The 15225-nt window shown below is 48.1% G+C and overlaps 1 gene segment (V, D, J or C); it reads right to left on the bottom strand.

The window, feature by feature from the left end:
- Nucleotides 1-8752: 8752 nt before the first annotated feature.
- On the bottom strand, nucleotides 8753-9245 carry LOC100656727 (T cell receptor beta variable 6-4-like). The segment is given in 2 exon segments: nucleotides 8753-9108; nucleotides 9203-9245. Coding segments are annotated over 2 exon segments (399 nt in total).
- Between the last annotated feature and the right edge of the window lie 5980 nt (nucleotides 9246-15225).

The following is a 15225-nucleotide window of genomic DNA, read 5'->3' on the forward strand; positions in this document are numbered from 1 at the left end:
GCCCTCTGTCAGCCCCAGCTCCAACTTTGGGAATCAGTGGTCCCAGAGCGCCCCCGCCGCACTCCCATGTGGATTTCTGGACACAGCCAAGACTTTGCCTTTCTGCTGACATAACCAAAAAAAAAAAAAAAAATTGCCATTGAGCCTATTCTGACTCAAACCAATTGTACAGGACAGAGTAGAACAGCCCCATATGATTTCCAAGGCTGTAATCTTTATAGAAGGAATGGCTTATATGATCAAACCACAGACCTTTGAGTTAGCAGCCAAGCACTATAACCACTGCTCCACTAAAGATCCTTGTAAGGGCCTCGGGGCATGTTTAGTACCACGTTCATTTTCTAGTCAGTGAGCAAACACATTGATCAAATGAATGAGCATATTACTGCGCTCTGCTGAGAGGCTCTCTGTGCGGTGCCTGTGCTGACTCAGTGGGTCCGTGGAATGCAGGGTGAGGATGTTCGGGTGGAAAGTTCACATGATATTCTGCAGCTCAGAGATCTGAACAGAAGTACGCAACTGAAAATCACCCTCACATAGGTAATACCTAAAGACAGAGGGAAAAAAATAGGAATTCATGCACGACATTGAAAGTGAGAAGATAAACGGAATAGGCATAAATACCAAACCTGTTGCTGTCGACCCAATTCTGATTCATTGCTACTGTATAGGACAGGGTAGAATTGCCCCATATCATTTCAAAGGCTGGAATCTTTGAGGAGGGAGTTTGCTACATCTTTCTCCCATGGAGTAGCTAGTGGGTTCGAACAGTCAAGCTTTTGGTTAGCAGCTGAGCACTTAACCACTGTGCCACCAGGGCTCCTCGGCATCCCTCATAGAAAGCTACATTGAAGGCAGCACAGGATCAGGCAATGTTTTGTTATGTTCCTCCTAAGGTTGTCCTGAGTCAGAGTTGGATGAATGACCACTCACAACAGCAGGACTAAACCCCACTCCCAAGGAGTCCTCAAAAGATGTTAAAAAAAAAGCAGAGTCAAGGATGCAAGAGCTGAATCAGAATCAATCCACCATTGGAGTTGGGGAAGAAAAGAGTTTCCAGATGGAGAGTGAGAATAACATTTTAACTCACAACCTCATGTGGAGGACAAGTGAGATCCCAGTCAGGACCTGCAACAGGGCTCCCAGCAGAGTCAGTTTTGGAGAAAGAGGTATTCCTGTGCCTAGAAAAGGGGTACCCATAGCGCCTATCTCTGTTACTGCACAGAAGAGAAGGGTAAACCCCCAACCCAATGGAGTGGAAACTATCAGAGGCATTTTTAGAGTACGGATCTCACTTTATAGCAGAGAAGCAGAGTTTGTGTCTCCTGCAGCCCTTGGGATGCAGCCACCTACCTATGTCTCAGGCCCAGGGCACATGCTAATGGTGTCATTTCTGCTTTTGCTACCAGGTGTACTAGGATCTTGGTGATAACAGCATGATGCAGTCTGTCAGAGAGGACTCAGAAGCTGGAGTAGGAGGCCAACTCTTTGCTTTAAAACCACTTGTAGCATAAACAATAAACCCAAGTTATGCTACTGCTATTCAGATACCAGGAGGGTCACCCGTGGTGGACAGGTTTCAGCTGAGCATCCAGACTAGCAAGAAGCAGTCTACTTCTTAAAAGAAGCAATCTGTGAAAACCTTATGAATAGCAGTGGAACACTGTCTGATACAGTGCTGGGAGATGAGCGCCCCCAGGTCGGAAGGCACTAAAAAGATGACTGGGGAAGAGCTACCTCCTCAAAGTAGAGTCGACCTTAATAACATGGATGGAGTCAAGCTTTCAGAACCTTCATTTGCTGATCTGGCACAATTCAAAAAGAGAAGAAAGAGCTGCAAACATCCATTAATAGTCAGAACCTGGGATGTACAAAGTATGAATCTAGGAAAATTGGAAATGGTCAAAAATGAAATGGAAGGCATAAACATCAACATCCTAGGCAACAGTGAGCTGAAATGGACTGCTCTTGGCCATTTTGAATCAGACAATCCGTGGGTCTACTGCACAGGGAATGACAACTTGAAGAGAAATGCTGTTGCATTCGTTGTCAAAAAGAATATTTCAAGGTCTATCCTTAAGTACAACACTGTCAGTGTTCAGATAATATCCATATTTTTACAAGGAAGCCTAGTTATTTTGACTATTATTCAAATATAGGCACCAACCACTAAGTACAAAACTGAAGAAATTGAAGATTTTTACCAGTTTCTGCAGTCTGTAATCCATCTTACATGCAATCAGGATGCATTGATAATTATCGATGATTGGAATGAGAAAGTTGGCAACAAAGAAGATGGATCCGTAGTTGGAAAATACAGCCTTGGTGATAGAAATGATGCCGAAGATTGCCTGATAGCATTTTGCAAGACCAACGACTTCTTCATTGTACGTACCTTTTTTCATCTTCATAATTATACACACGGACTTTGCCAGATGGAATACACAGGAATCAAATCGACTACATCAGTGGAAAAAGACGATGGAAAAAAGCTCAATATCATCAGTGAGAACAAGGCCAGGGGCCAACATGCAACAAACTATCAATTTCTCTTATGCAAGTTCAAGTTGAAAGTGAATAAAATTAGAACAAGTCGAAAAGAGCCAAAGTATGACTTTGAGTATAGCGCACCTGAATTTAGGGGCCATCTCAAGAATAGATTTGAAGCACTGAACACTAATGACCAAAGACCAGAGGAGTTGTGTAGTGACATCAAAGATATCATACATGAAGAAAGCAAGAGGTCATTAAAAAGACAGGAAAGAAGGAAAAGGCCAGAATGGATGTCAGCAGAGACTCTGAAACTTGTTCTTGAAAGCTGGGCAGCTAAAGAAAAAGGAAGAATTGAAGTAGTGAAAGAACTGAACAGATTTCAAAGGGTGGCTCAAGATGAGAAAGTAAAATATTATGAATGTACAAAGAGCTGGAGATAGAAAACTAGAAGGGAAGAACATGCTCAGCATTTCTCAACCTGAAAGAACTGAAGAAAAAATTCAAGGCTCAAGTTGCAATAGTGAAGGATTCTATGGGGAAAATATTAAATGACACAGAAAGCATCAAAAGAAGATGGAAGGGATATACAGAGTCACTATACCAAAAAGAATTTGTCAATATTCAACCATTTCAGGAGGTAGCATATGATCAGGAACTGATGGTACTGAAGGAAGAAGTCCAAGCTGCCCTGAAGGCATGGGCAAAAAACAAGGCTCTGGTAATTGATGGAATACCAATTGACATGTTTCAACTAATGGATGTAGCCCTGGAATTGCTTACTTGTCTATGTCAAGAAATTTGGAAGACAGCTACCTGGCCAACTGACCAGAAGAGATCCATATTTATCCCTATTCTCAAGAAAAGTGATCCAATTGAATGTGGAAATTATTGAAAAACGTCATTAATATCACACGCAAGCAAAATTTTGCTGAAGATCATTCCAAGCGGATGCAGCAGTGTATCTACAGGGAAATGTCAGAAATACAAGCCAGATTCAGAAGAGGACATGGAACCAGGGATATCATTGCTGATCGCAGGTGGATACCAGAAGGATGTTTACCTGTGTTTTATTGACTAAAGGCATTTGACTGTGTGGGTCATAACAAATTACGGCTAACATTGTGAAGAATGGGAATTCCGGAACACTTAATTGTGTTAATCAGGAAACTGTACATAGATCAAGAGGCAGTCGTTCGGACAGAACAAGGGGATACTGTGTGGTTTAAATTCAGGAAAAGTGCTTGTCAGGGTTCTACTCTTTTACCATACCTATTCAATGTGTATGCTGAGGAAATAATCTGAGAAACTGGACTATATGAAGAATGGTGCATCAGGATTGGAGGAAGACTCATTAATAACCTGCATTATGCAGATGACACAACCTTACTTGCTGACAGTGAAGAGGGTTTGAAGCACTTACTGATGAAGATCAAAGATCACAGCCTTCAGTATGGATTACACCTCAACATAAAGAAAACAAAAATCATCACAACTAGACCAATATGCAACATCATGATAAACAGAGAAAAGATTGAATTTGTTCAGGACTACTTTTTACTTGGATCCACAATCAACAGCCATGGAAGCAGGAGTCAAGAAATCAAAAGACGCATTGCATTGGGCAAATCTGCTGCAAAGGACCTCTTTAAAGTGTTGAAGAGCAAAGATGTCACCTTGAAGACTAAGGTGGGCCTGACCCAAGCCATGGTATTTTCAATTACATCACGCGCATGAGAAAGTTGGACAGTGAATAAGAAAGACTGAAGAAGAACTGACACCTTTGAATTGTGATGCTGGAGAAGAATATTGAATATACCATGGACTGCCAAAAGGATGAACAAATCTGTCCCAGAAGTACAACCAGAATGTTCCATAGAAACAAGAATGGTGAGACTGCATCTTACATGCTCTGGACATGTTGCCAGGAAGGGCCGGTCCCTGAGAAGGATATTGTGCTTGGTAAAGTACAGGGTCAGTGGAAAAGAAGAAGACCCTCAATGAGATGGATTGACACAGTGGTTGCAACAATGGGCTCAAGCATAACAATTGTGAGCATGGTGCAGGACCAGGCAGTGCTTCCTCCTGTGGTATATGGGGTTGCTATGAGTCAGAGCTGACTCGAGGGCACCTAAAAACAACTGTGACCTGGGGAGGTGTGTACGGACACCCACACTGTTCCTGCATGTGCATTTGTACCCTGGGAAGCCCACCTCTGGACCTCCTAGTCCTGGAGTTCATTCATCCATGTTAAGAAAACTGGCTCTGGGGTGTGGATGTCCACCTGTAAAGTGCCAGGAACGGATGTGTGCTGGAGGAGAAGAAACTTAATGACCAATATTACTTTGTTATCTTTTATAAGAAAAAATTGGAAGAGCTCATGGGTTTTAGCTCAAGCCTAAGCAATGGTTATTTCAGTTCCTTCCTTAATCGACCTTTGAGATACTTTCAGAGCCCTTCAAAACCTGTCCTATGCCCACAGGTGCTTGGTAGAAACTTAGCTTACAGTCTCTGGCTGATAATTCTACTAGCTGGTGGCTATGAGTCGGAATCAACTCAAGGGCAGCGGGTTTGGGTTTTTTTTTTTTTTTTTTTTTTATTATCTCCAGGTCGAGTGCTGCTGTGTGCTCCATGTATTAACATTTCCCCTGGGTAGTTTGTTCCCTTGTAGGTGTTATGGTTTACAATTGACATTTGTTTTCCCTCCAGAGCATTTTTGTCTGACAGGGACAGTGGTGGTTCTTCATCCTCTGTTTCTTCTGCTCCTTCTCTCTTTCCTCCTCCTCCTCGTCATTAAAGCCCCTTCTCCAGTAGACAGTTGGATCAGCCTTCCTCCAGGGTATGATGCTTAGGCCCCTCTGATTGCAGGAAGGACAAGCTGAGGGGCAGAGCTCTGATTTCAGGGTAGACCCCATCCTAGGGTTTCTCATCTTCCTATCTTTGCACCTCCTCCTGGCATCAAGGCTGTGGGTCCACAGTTCTCCCACTGTGGTTCTCATTAGCAATTAGAGGGACCTAACACCTCCTTTTTTTTTTTAACACCTCCCCACAGAGCTGTAGGTAGCTGGCAGTGACTGAGAGCTTTAAAAAAAAAAAAAAAAACAAGCCAGTTGCGCTCCATTCAATTCCGACTCTTAGCGACCCTATAGGACAGAGTAGAACAGCTCCATAGGGTTTCCAAAGAGCACCTGGTAGATTCGAACTGCCAACCTTTTGGTTTGTAGCCAGAGCTCTTAAGCACTAAGCCACCAGGGTTTCCAGGAGCCTCAAACATCTGCCTAATATTGGATCAATGAAGTTTCTCTTCACCCTTCACCTCCTGGGCAGCTCATCTGGACACACCCAGGACCCCAAGATCTCAGTAGTACCACAGCGCCCTCTTCTGGCCAAAAAGGGAAGCATCATCATTGTTTAACCCTTCTGCACTGGCCCAAGGATTGCTGGGAAGTGTCTGCATATTCAAAACCAGACATCAAACCATTGCCTTTGATTTCAGCTTCTGAAGACCTCATGTGTTACTGAGTAGAACTGAGCTCCATAGGGTTTTCTTGAGGGTAATCTCTATGGAAGCACATCTGCAACGCTTTCCTCTGTCATTGTATTGGATGGATTAGAACCCCCAACGTTTCAATTAGTAGTTGAGCATAAACTTGTGCACCACTCAGGGACCTCCGCATAGATGGCAGGGGACATATTCCAGAATATTCTGCAAGTTTTACAATCAGCATCATCTAACCCCAGTTCTAACACTAGTCCTAGCCCTATGTGAAGCTTAATGTTATCTGTCAACTGGGCTAGGCCATGGTTCTCATGGTTTGGCAGATGTTATTTAATCATCCTCTGTTTTGTGATCTGATGTGAGCAGCCAATCAACTGGAATGGCAGTTTCCCTGGGGGTGTGGCCTGCATCCAATGTATGTGGAAGTTCTGGAAAAGCACATTCTCTCTCTCTCGATCCTGCACGCATCTCGTGATTGACCTCCGGTTCCTAGAGAAGCCTTCAGCCTGACACCTGACCAGTGGATTTGGGAGTTGCCAGCCTCCACAATTGTGTGAGCCATCTCCTTGAAATAAATCTTTCTCTCTATATATTTATACATTCACTTCACTGGTTTTGCTCCTCTAGAGAACCCAGCCTAAACTCCCTAACTCTATTCCTTCAACTTACCATGTTTAACATCCCTATTCTACTCATTCTGCTTAAATCCTATGGCATATCTGAGAATTATTGTCTAACTGGGATTTTCTTCCCTTAATACCATGTTCTAAAAGGGAGAGGGATAGACCTGGGGATAGAAGGAAATAATATCTAGTGTAAAATACAAGAAAAACCCAGCACTTGAGAGTAGGGTTTCTTTTTCTCTCCATTACTGAAGATATACCAAGATGCCCTTACCACCACCACACACAAGAACATCAAGGTAACTCAAGGAAACACAGATCAGCTGAGGGGTGAGCAGGCATTTCTGTTACCTTCTAATGATTTCCATCCCCTGGCCAATAGCCACAGCACTTCAGGATTTCTCCTGTGGTCTGGCCTTCTCCTACACAAAGGTCAGCTAATGTCCTAGTCTACTGTTTCCCTGGGGAGTGGAGGACAGAGGAAGGCTCTGCTCAGGCTTCTAGGAGCGGCAAGGAGAGAATAGATGTGCAGGGTTTGTGCACAGGAAGGAGGTGGCCATGCCACGCTGTGGCTAAGCTGCTAGCACAGAGGTATGTGGCCGAGTCCCCTGGCTCCAGAGGCTGGATCCTCAGCATGGAAGATGTCCCATCAGGCTTCTCCACTGAGAACCGAGCCTCAGGCATCCCCGACGTCTCTGCTGCCTCATTTTGGAACTACATCAAAAACACCAGGTTCTATTGGTTCCAGTAAAGGCAGTTGTGTCCCTGAGGGCTATGGCTTCGCCTCTCTTTGTGACACTGTGCCAGGGGCCTTGGATACTCTGGCATCTGTGTGACCTGAGGAGACAGACACTGGGAATAGAATGGGGACAATGATGGGAATCACCACACAGACACACACCAAATATACACACTGTACGTACCACTCACACACACACTCACACGTGCCCCCCATGCATGCACACACGTGCTCACATACTCATGGGAAATACTTGGTGTCCAGGGACTCACCTGCCCCCAGGAGCCAGAAGGTCACACAGTGGATGACCCGGGAGGCCATGGTGGGTCAGGTAGGCCTGGACAGTTTGTTGGTTCAGGGTCTTTGTGCTCATGAGCAGAGGAGGGAGACATCCTTCCCCACAGAAGTCAGGTCATGTCACTGTCTCATCAGTCTCCAAGGCCTCCAGAAACGTGATTATATTATAACACACTTTGACAACTGATTTGAATATGTACAAGCTCCTTTTTGAAAACATCACCTCATGGGTGCTAGCCCAGAGCCCCAGGACTGTCTGGACAGGAGACTCACACCACAGCTCTAACTGCACATTTTCCCTCACCACTCTCCTCATCTGCCAGGCATGTTCACTGTGACCCACCTCCAGCACCTCAAATGCCTGACTGAGGTAGATCCCATGGTCCATGTGTTCCTGTCTGCCATGGCCCCTCCACCCTCCTGGCCACACTGCTCAGCATCCCCATCCTTAGGCAAGGTGGGCACTGGGGGCTGACTCGGCTGGGCATGGAGGAGCTTGAAGTCACTGGGGTATCCAGGGATGCAGGAGACGAAGTGATCCCTGGGCCAGTGTCTGAGTCCGGAGCTCCTATTCCTTTTGCCTGTCAGAGACCAATGTCCCCTGGGTTCTCTCATCTCCATGAAGGACTCTACCCACCATGGCAAAGCCCTTCCGTTCAAGTCTCCATGCCACAGAAAAGGTTCTTCTACTCTTCTTTTTGGAAGGAGACTCAGGCTCCTCGTCCAGAAACAGTGGTGTGTAACATGCTCTAGAGCGTCTCCCGATGCTTCAGAACCCACGAGGTTGTTACAGGGGGTTCAGCTCCTCATTTCACTGCTGGAAGAACCCCCAGGTGTTCCATGGTCACTAAAATATGTCTACTTCCATTAACTGGACACTGTAGTTTCAAACTCCCTTTCCTTCAGGGGGAGCATGCATGCTAGGCGAGGGGCTTGGGGGCAGGACACATTGCAGCTCTGTGTGATTGCTGCTAGCCCAGAGACACATGACTGAGTCCCATTCCCGGGTCTTGACTGGCTGAGAGTGGCCTGGAGCTGGACTTCAGCAGGAATGGAGGGCCCTGCACCTTCCACTCCAGCTCTGAAGCCCTGGGTCTGAGCAGGCTAAGGGGGCCTCGTGAGCCCTTTTTGTGAGGGGCTGATGTGACCATGCAGCACTGTGGAGTAACTGCTGGCGGAGCAGAAGTACACAGCTGTCTGCGAGGAGGTGGCCGACCGCAGTGTGAGGTGGAAGTGCCCTTTTTTTGATCTGGAGACACTGTAAACCTCGGGGATGTCACCATTTCCAGCATCACCAACACCGACAGAGTAGTGGATCAGCCGCAGCCCCAGTCCCAGGTCTTGTCGGTACCAGTACATGGCGTTGTGGTCCATGTTCTGGGTACATTGCAGGGTCATGTTCTCTCCTGTCCTCGTGATTTTGTGCCTCGGGTTCTGGGTGACGCCAGCATTCGTGTGCCCTGTGGGGAAAGAGACCAAAGCTGGTGCCAAAGGGAAAGGCTGGGGAAGGATCTGGAAGTCATAGGAGAGGGGAGGGTCCTGCCCAGGACGCACCTGCCCCCAGGACAGCCAGGACCACAGCGCACAGGAGGCGCATGGCAGGGACAAGCTCTGGAGGGGTCCTTCTGAGATGTCACCCTCCTGCCCCAGCCTGGCCCCAGAGCAGCCTGTCCCAGTGGCCACGCCCCTTTTCCCTGCAACCTCCAGTCAAAATAAACACTCAGGTCAACAGCCCAGACTGGGAGGAACGCACTGCTCTGAATTTGCACAGGTCCTGTGTGTAGATGAGTCTTTCCTGCCTTTGTGCAGAACAGTTTGTAACTCTGCATAAATTTCTCCCTGAGGATGGAATTCCTCCTTGACTCACTGGCTTTTATTTACTTAACTGTCCCTGCAGTCCGGAATGCCAGGGGAGATCCTTGTGGCTTCCTGGTGCAATTTAAGACTCCTGTGTTCTGGAACTGCTTCAAGAGTTCTTTCCTCATTTGTTCGGTCACCCACCGTCCTATTAACCTCCTTCCACCTGCGAGGACTCACTCTGGAGTCAGGGCTCTAGATCCGAGGGCGCCTCTTCAATCAGCACTCGGGAACGTTTCACTCAATTCCTTATCAATTCACTGACTGGGGGGACACCTGCCCACACCTAGCTAGATTCATCACGACACCTGCTTCCTGGGTGTGGTCGGCAGGAGAACGGAGAATGATCCCCAAAGAGGTCCGCATCCCAAGCCCTGGACCCTGTGAGTGTATTAGACTTCATGCCGGGGGATTAAGGCCGCAGATTGAATTAAGGTTGCTAATCAGTGGACAGTTCCTGGTGATGCAAAGGATTAACACACTCAGCTGCTAACCAAAAGGTTGGAGGTTTGAGTGCACCCAGAGGTGCCTCCAAAGTAAGGCCTGGAGATCTGCTTATGAAAAGTCAGCGACTGAAAACCCCACGGAGACGTTCTACTCTGACTCAGATGGGGTTGCTGTGAGTCACAGTCTACTCGGATGCAGCCAGATACTGATAAAATTGTGCATGTGTGTTTCCTCTGGAATCTTCTCCAGGGAACAGAGCTGCACCCTGCATGCACAGTAGTGCCCTGACCACCTGCATTCTGTAATTCCCTGTGACTCATGAGACAGAAGGTTCCATAGAAACAGGTAGATGTTTAGGATCGATATTGTACATTTAGTATTGTAGACCCTGGAACTCCCAAGGCAAGATAGAGAGTTACTTTCATTTTAAGTTTCTTTTTTCATGTGATCCCAAATCTTGTACAAACTAGATGGCACAAAAATGTGGGTTAAATAAAGGAACTTGACTAACGAATTCCAACCCTTTACGTCCTTTCTCTCCTGGTAGGCTGCACCACGAACAGGAAGACTCCTTAGCAAACCCCCTTTCTCTCTGTGTGCAACAGGGAAGACTCCACCGGAACCCCCCAGCTCACACAAACCCAACAAAACCAGCTGCCACTGAGTCATCTCCAACTCATGGTGACTCCATGTGTGTCAGAGCTCCATAGGGTTTTCAGTAGATGTTTTTGCAGAAGTAGATTGCCAGGCCTTTGTTTTTTGACGTAGCTCTGAGTAGACTGGAACCTCTAACCTTCTAGTTAGCTGCTGAGTGTGGTCACTGTTTGCACCCCCAGGGACAACCTTCATGAAAAATGGCACACAGTTTGGGTATGAATGCCTGCTTCAGTGCAGAAAGGTGCGCCTTTGCTCTTGTCACCTGTAGGATCCACGCGGGTCTCTTCCCTGAAGTTGTCAGGGAGGCAGCATGATAATCCCACTTGATACATGACCTATAACCTTCCTGCTCCTGCACAGCTGGGCCTGAAAAGGAGAAGCTGAAGCAGGGATAGTTCTGCAGGGGGGTCAGAGGGCCCATAGGCGCCTGAGGAACGGAGCCCAGTGTGCCTCCTCGCTTTGCTGTTTGTGACTGCTGCCTGCAGGACAGTGGCTTCACCTCTGTCAGTAGTGGTTCTGCAGCTGAACAAACCGTCACACAGTCCTTCCTCAGCACACTTCTGTCAGCAGTGACACTGGTTACAGGGATGAGCAAAGAGAGTCTGGGGAGCACTCAGCTCAGCTGGCCTGAGCTCAGCCTGGGGGCCACCCTCACGCTCACCATCACTTTCTAAGCTGGGCAGAGGGCTTCGTGTAAAGGGCGGCAAGTGTTCTGCAGGGCTGTGCATGTTGGTGGCACAGAGGAAAAACCCAAGTCCCCCCCGCTCTAGGGCACTCAGGTTCAGCTCCGAGTGGTAGTCAGGGAGTCAGTTGGCCTGAGAACGGATGCCAGATGTCTCCTTTGTCTCTCTCTTTCCTCTCATAATATTCTAGGAGGCACTGAGGGCCCTTGCCCTGGGCCTGCTGGTACCAGTACATAGAAAGGTCCCCAGAGAGGGAGGAACAGCTCAGCATCACCTGCTGTCCTTATGCTTTGCTCAGGTGTCTCAGGCACTGGGTGACTCCAGAACCCATTAGGCCTGTATAAGGGGGGACAGGGAAGAAGCTGAGGACAGAGTGCAGGGGCCTGGCTGCAGCCATCCTCAGGATAGGGCTTGAACTTCGGGGATGGTAAAGGCTAGTTGACACCTTCCCACCTGTGGCCAGCACTCACCTGCCCCAGGAGGCAGAGGGTCGCCCAGCAGAGGAGCCTGGAGCTTATGGCATTCCAGGCAGGATGGGCAGTGTTTCCCACTCAGGGTGGGGTGTCCTAGGCCTAGCACTCTAATGCTCTGCACCCCTTTTCCCTGATAGGATCATTCTGTGATGTTGAAGCTCCCGCAGAGGCATCACCCACTCCTCCAGAGTTTCCCCATCCCTTGTAGCCTGCCAAGCCGTGGTTTCTAACTGAGGCTTGGCCTCACCGCACCTGAATTTGGCAATGAAATCCTACACATTTACGAACCAAGATCTTGGTCCGTGCACAGAACCTGAAGAACCGTGGCCCCGAACTTGATCCTGGACCTAAACTTCACCAGAGCGGAAGATGTTCTCTGGCACACAGCTGCACCCGAGCTCATTTACAAAGAAAAAGTTTCCTTCATTTACAGATGACTCAGTACCTGGATATCCAACTATGGACATGGGAGGGACCGGGGTGTAGGACCTTGGGCACTCACCACATACATGTACACATTACACACATGCATACAACACCCACATGAACACACCACATGCCATATGGAACACACAGGCACACACATTCACCACATACTGCACATGTACACACATGTTCATAGATCACACACATGCACACACCATATACCACATATCACAAACACGCATCCACATGCACACGCCGCACTCCCGTACACATACACACCCACATCCACACACAAACAATGGGATTACTTGGTGGTCTGAAGACTCAGGTGCACCCAGGAGGCAGAGGCCATGCAGCAGAGGAGCCTGGAGCCCATGGTGGGTCGGGGCCCAGGGAGGGGAGAGAAGGGTCTCCTCAGGCAGTGTGTTGGGAAAATGGAACCTGAGCTCTCTTGGAATCACTCAGTGATTTCACTGTCCCAGCCGGGCTCTTGGCCTCAGGACCCCCAAGTGTACACAAGGGCACATCCCAGAATAAGTGAAATTTGGACATTTCTCCCAAGAGGGTGTGCTGTCTTTGACCTCCTCCCAAGACAGTTTGGACCTTTGAGCTCATGATTATTTCCGGTATGAAACAACTTCTCCTGTGTTTTTAACTCTCCAAGTATTTCTGTCATTTAGACGCTCAGGTTAAATCATTAGGGTACTTTCAGTGATTTGGGTGAGTATTTTAAATAAAATGGTCCTCCCCAAACCTCCAAAGTACTATCACCCAGCAAGGTTGATCTAGGGTGAATGACTTTTAGATAGAAATAGTGTACAACCACAGATGAGGCCCTCTTTTAATGTACATGTCTTACGATGTGGTGTTGATAACCAAGAAAGAAGCACTGGGAGCAGAGTGCATCCTTTGTACCTGGGGTTCCTGCACAGAGAAGCTCCTTGTCCAGGGAGATTGACCAAAGGGACCTTCCTCCAGAGACTACGGACAGAGGACCTTGCCCTGGAGCTGATGCCCTGAATTTAGACTTCTAGCCTACTAGACTGTGAGAAAATGAATTTCTCTATGTTAAAGCAAAAAATAAAAGATGTGGTGCTTGAGAAAGTAGGCTTAATAGCCCACAGCTCTGGGCTAAGGGGGCATCCTGCCCCATGTGGATGCCAGGGAGTCAGCTCAACAAACCAGTGTTCTCACTGGAAGATGAGGCAACAACAGTGCCCTCTTCAGGGTCAGTGTGAGCTTTATTATTAATTGTTCAGGAAGGTCCTAAAAAGCCCAGTGATGCCCAGCACACTGCAGCAAAGATGACTGCTTGAGTCCTAAGTGGAGTAGAGTTGATAAAGTGCATGTTTGCTAATGAACTGCATATTAACAGTTATATAAATATCGTACGCTTGTAATCAGCTGCTTGGGGAAGTCTGCCTGCTCTCTCATGGTCACTTCCTGAACTGGCAGAGGGCTTTGTGCACAGAGCAGCTGAGGCTCTGCAGGGCTGCGCAAGCTGCTGGCAGAGGAACACAACCAAGTCCCACCTATCAAGGGCATTCAGATTCAGCTTTGAGAAGAAGTCAGGGAACTGTTGGCCTGAGAACTGGTCTGAAGTGTTACTTTTCTTTCTCTCTTTCTTGCTGTAATGCTGAAGTAGAAACTGAGGGCCCTGTCCCTGCACGTGCTGGTACCAGGATACAGAGAGGTGCCCAGAGAGGGGGGAACAGCTCAGCATCATCTGCTGTCCTGGTGCTTTGATCAGATATCTTGGGGACTGGGGAGGGGAGTGACTCCAGAACTCACTGGGCCTGTGGGGCAAGTGGCAGAGATGAGCTCAGGAGGGGCTGATGGCGCACACCCAGGGGAGTCCCAGCTCTGAGTGCAGGGGCCCACTGTATACAGGACTCACCTACCCCCAGGAGGCAAAACAGCTCAGAACATTGAGCAACAGAGTCAGGAGCCCAGGGCCAGCCAGGCTAGGGAAACATCATTGCTTAATGGGGTTTTGGGCCTCTGGAGTGATAGAGCTGATTGGAGGACACTCTGTGACATCCCAGTCTGATGCCATTGCCCCTACAGGCTGAGCCTTCCAGTGCCCCACCATCCCAAAGAGTCCCGCTCCATCTGCAAAGTTTTTTTCATCGGGGGCCAGGTTCCCACACAGCATCTCTGGTGTGTCTCTGAGGCTTTGCTTTTCCAACTGCCCCGTCCCACCTCCCACGAAAGCCTGAAGCCCTCTGTTCCTGCAGGGCTCCATTCTAGAGTCTGAGGCCTGTGCCCCGCTGCGAGGGAGGATCCATGGCTAAATTTATCCCCCAGCGCTGGTCTCAACCAGTTTTGTATTTAGACTATCTGTCCCAGGCAGCATTCCAACCCTGCAAGGTGGATCAGGATGTGGGCCACGTAATTAAGTCCAAAAAAGTCTAAATGAAAAAAACCAAACCCATAGCCACTGAACCTATTCCGAGTACGAATACCCTAGGTGTGCAGACTAGAACTGGTCCAAAGAGTTTTCATGGCTGTGGTCTTTACAGAAGGAGTCCCTTGGTCACACAAACACCTAAGGGCTTGATTACCAGCCAAAATAATGTCAGTTCAAATCCACCCAGAGAGGCCTTGGAGACAGGCCTCGTGATGTGCTTCCAAAAGGTCACAGCCTTGAAAACCCTGTGAAGCAGTTCTACTTTGCACACATGGGGTCACCATGAGTCAGAATCCACTCAACCACAGCTATCTACGTATCTGTGTATCTATCTATCTGCCTGTCTATTATCTCTCTCTCTCTGTCTTCTATCTACCTGACTACCCACCCACCCACCCACCAACCCACCCATCCACCCGTCCACCCGTCCACCCGTCCGTCCGTCCGTCCGTCCGTCCGTCCATCCATCCATCCACCCAACTTCCCAACTGCCTATCCATCCGTCCATCCATACATCTTCCCACCTGCCCATCTATCCATCCATCCATCCATCCACTCCCCCACCCATCCTTTTGTTTTGGGAAAGTTATCACTGAATGCTCAGTTGTTTTGTCTTGACTAGAT

This window comes from Loxodonta africana, chromosome 8 (genome assembly GCF_030014295.1).
Source record: "Loxodonta africana isolate mLoxAfr1 chromosome 8, mLoxAfr1.hap2, whole genome shotgun sequence".
Classification (NCBI taxonomy): domain Eukaryota; kingdom Metazoa; phylum Chordata; class Mammalia; order Proboscidea; family Elephantidae; genus Loxodonta; species Loxodonta africana.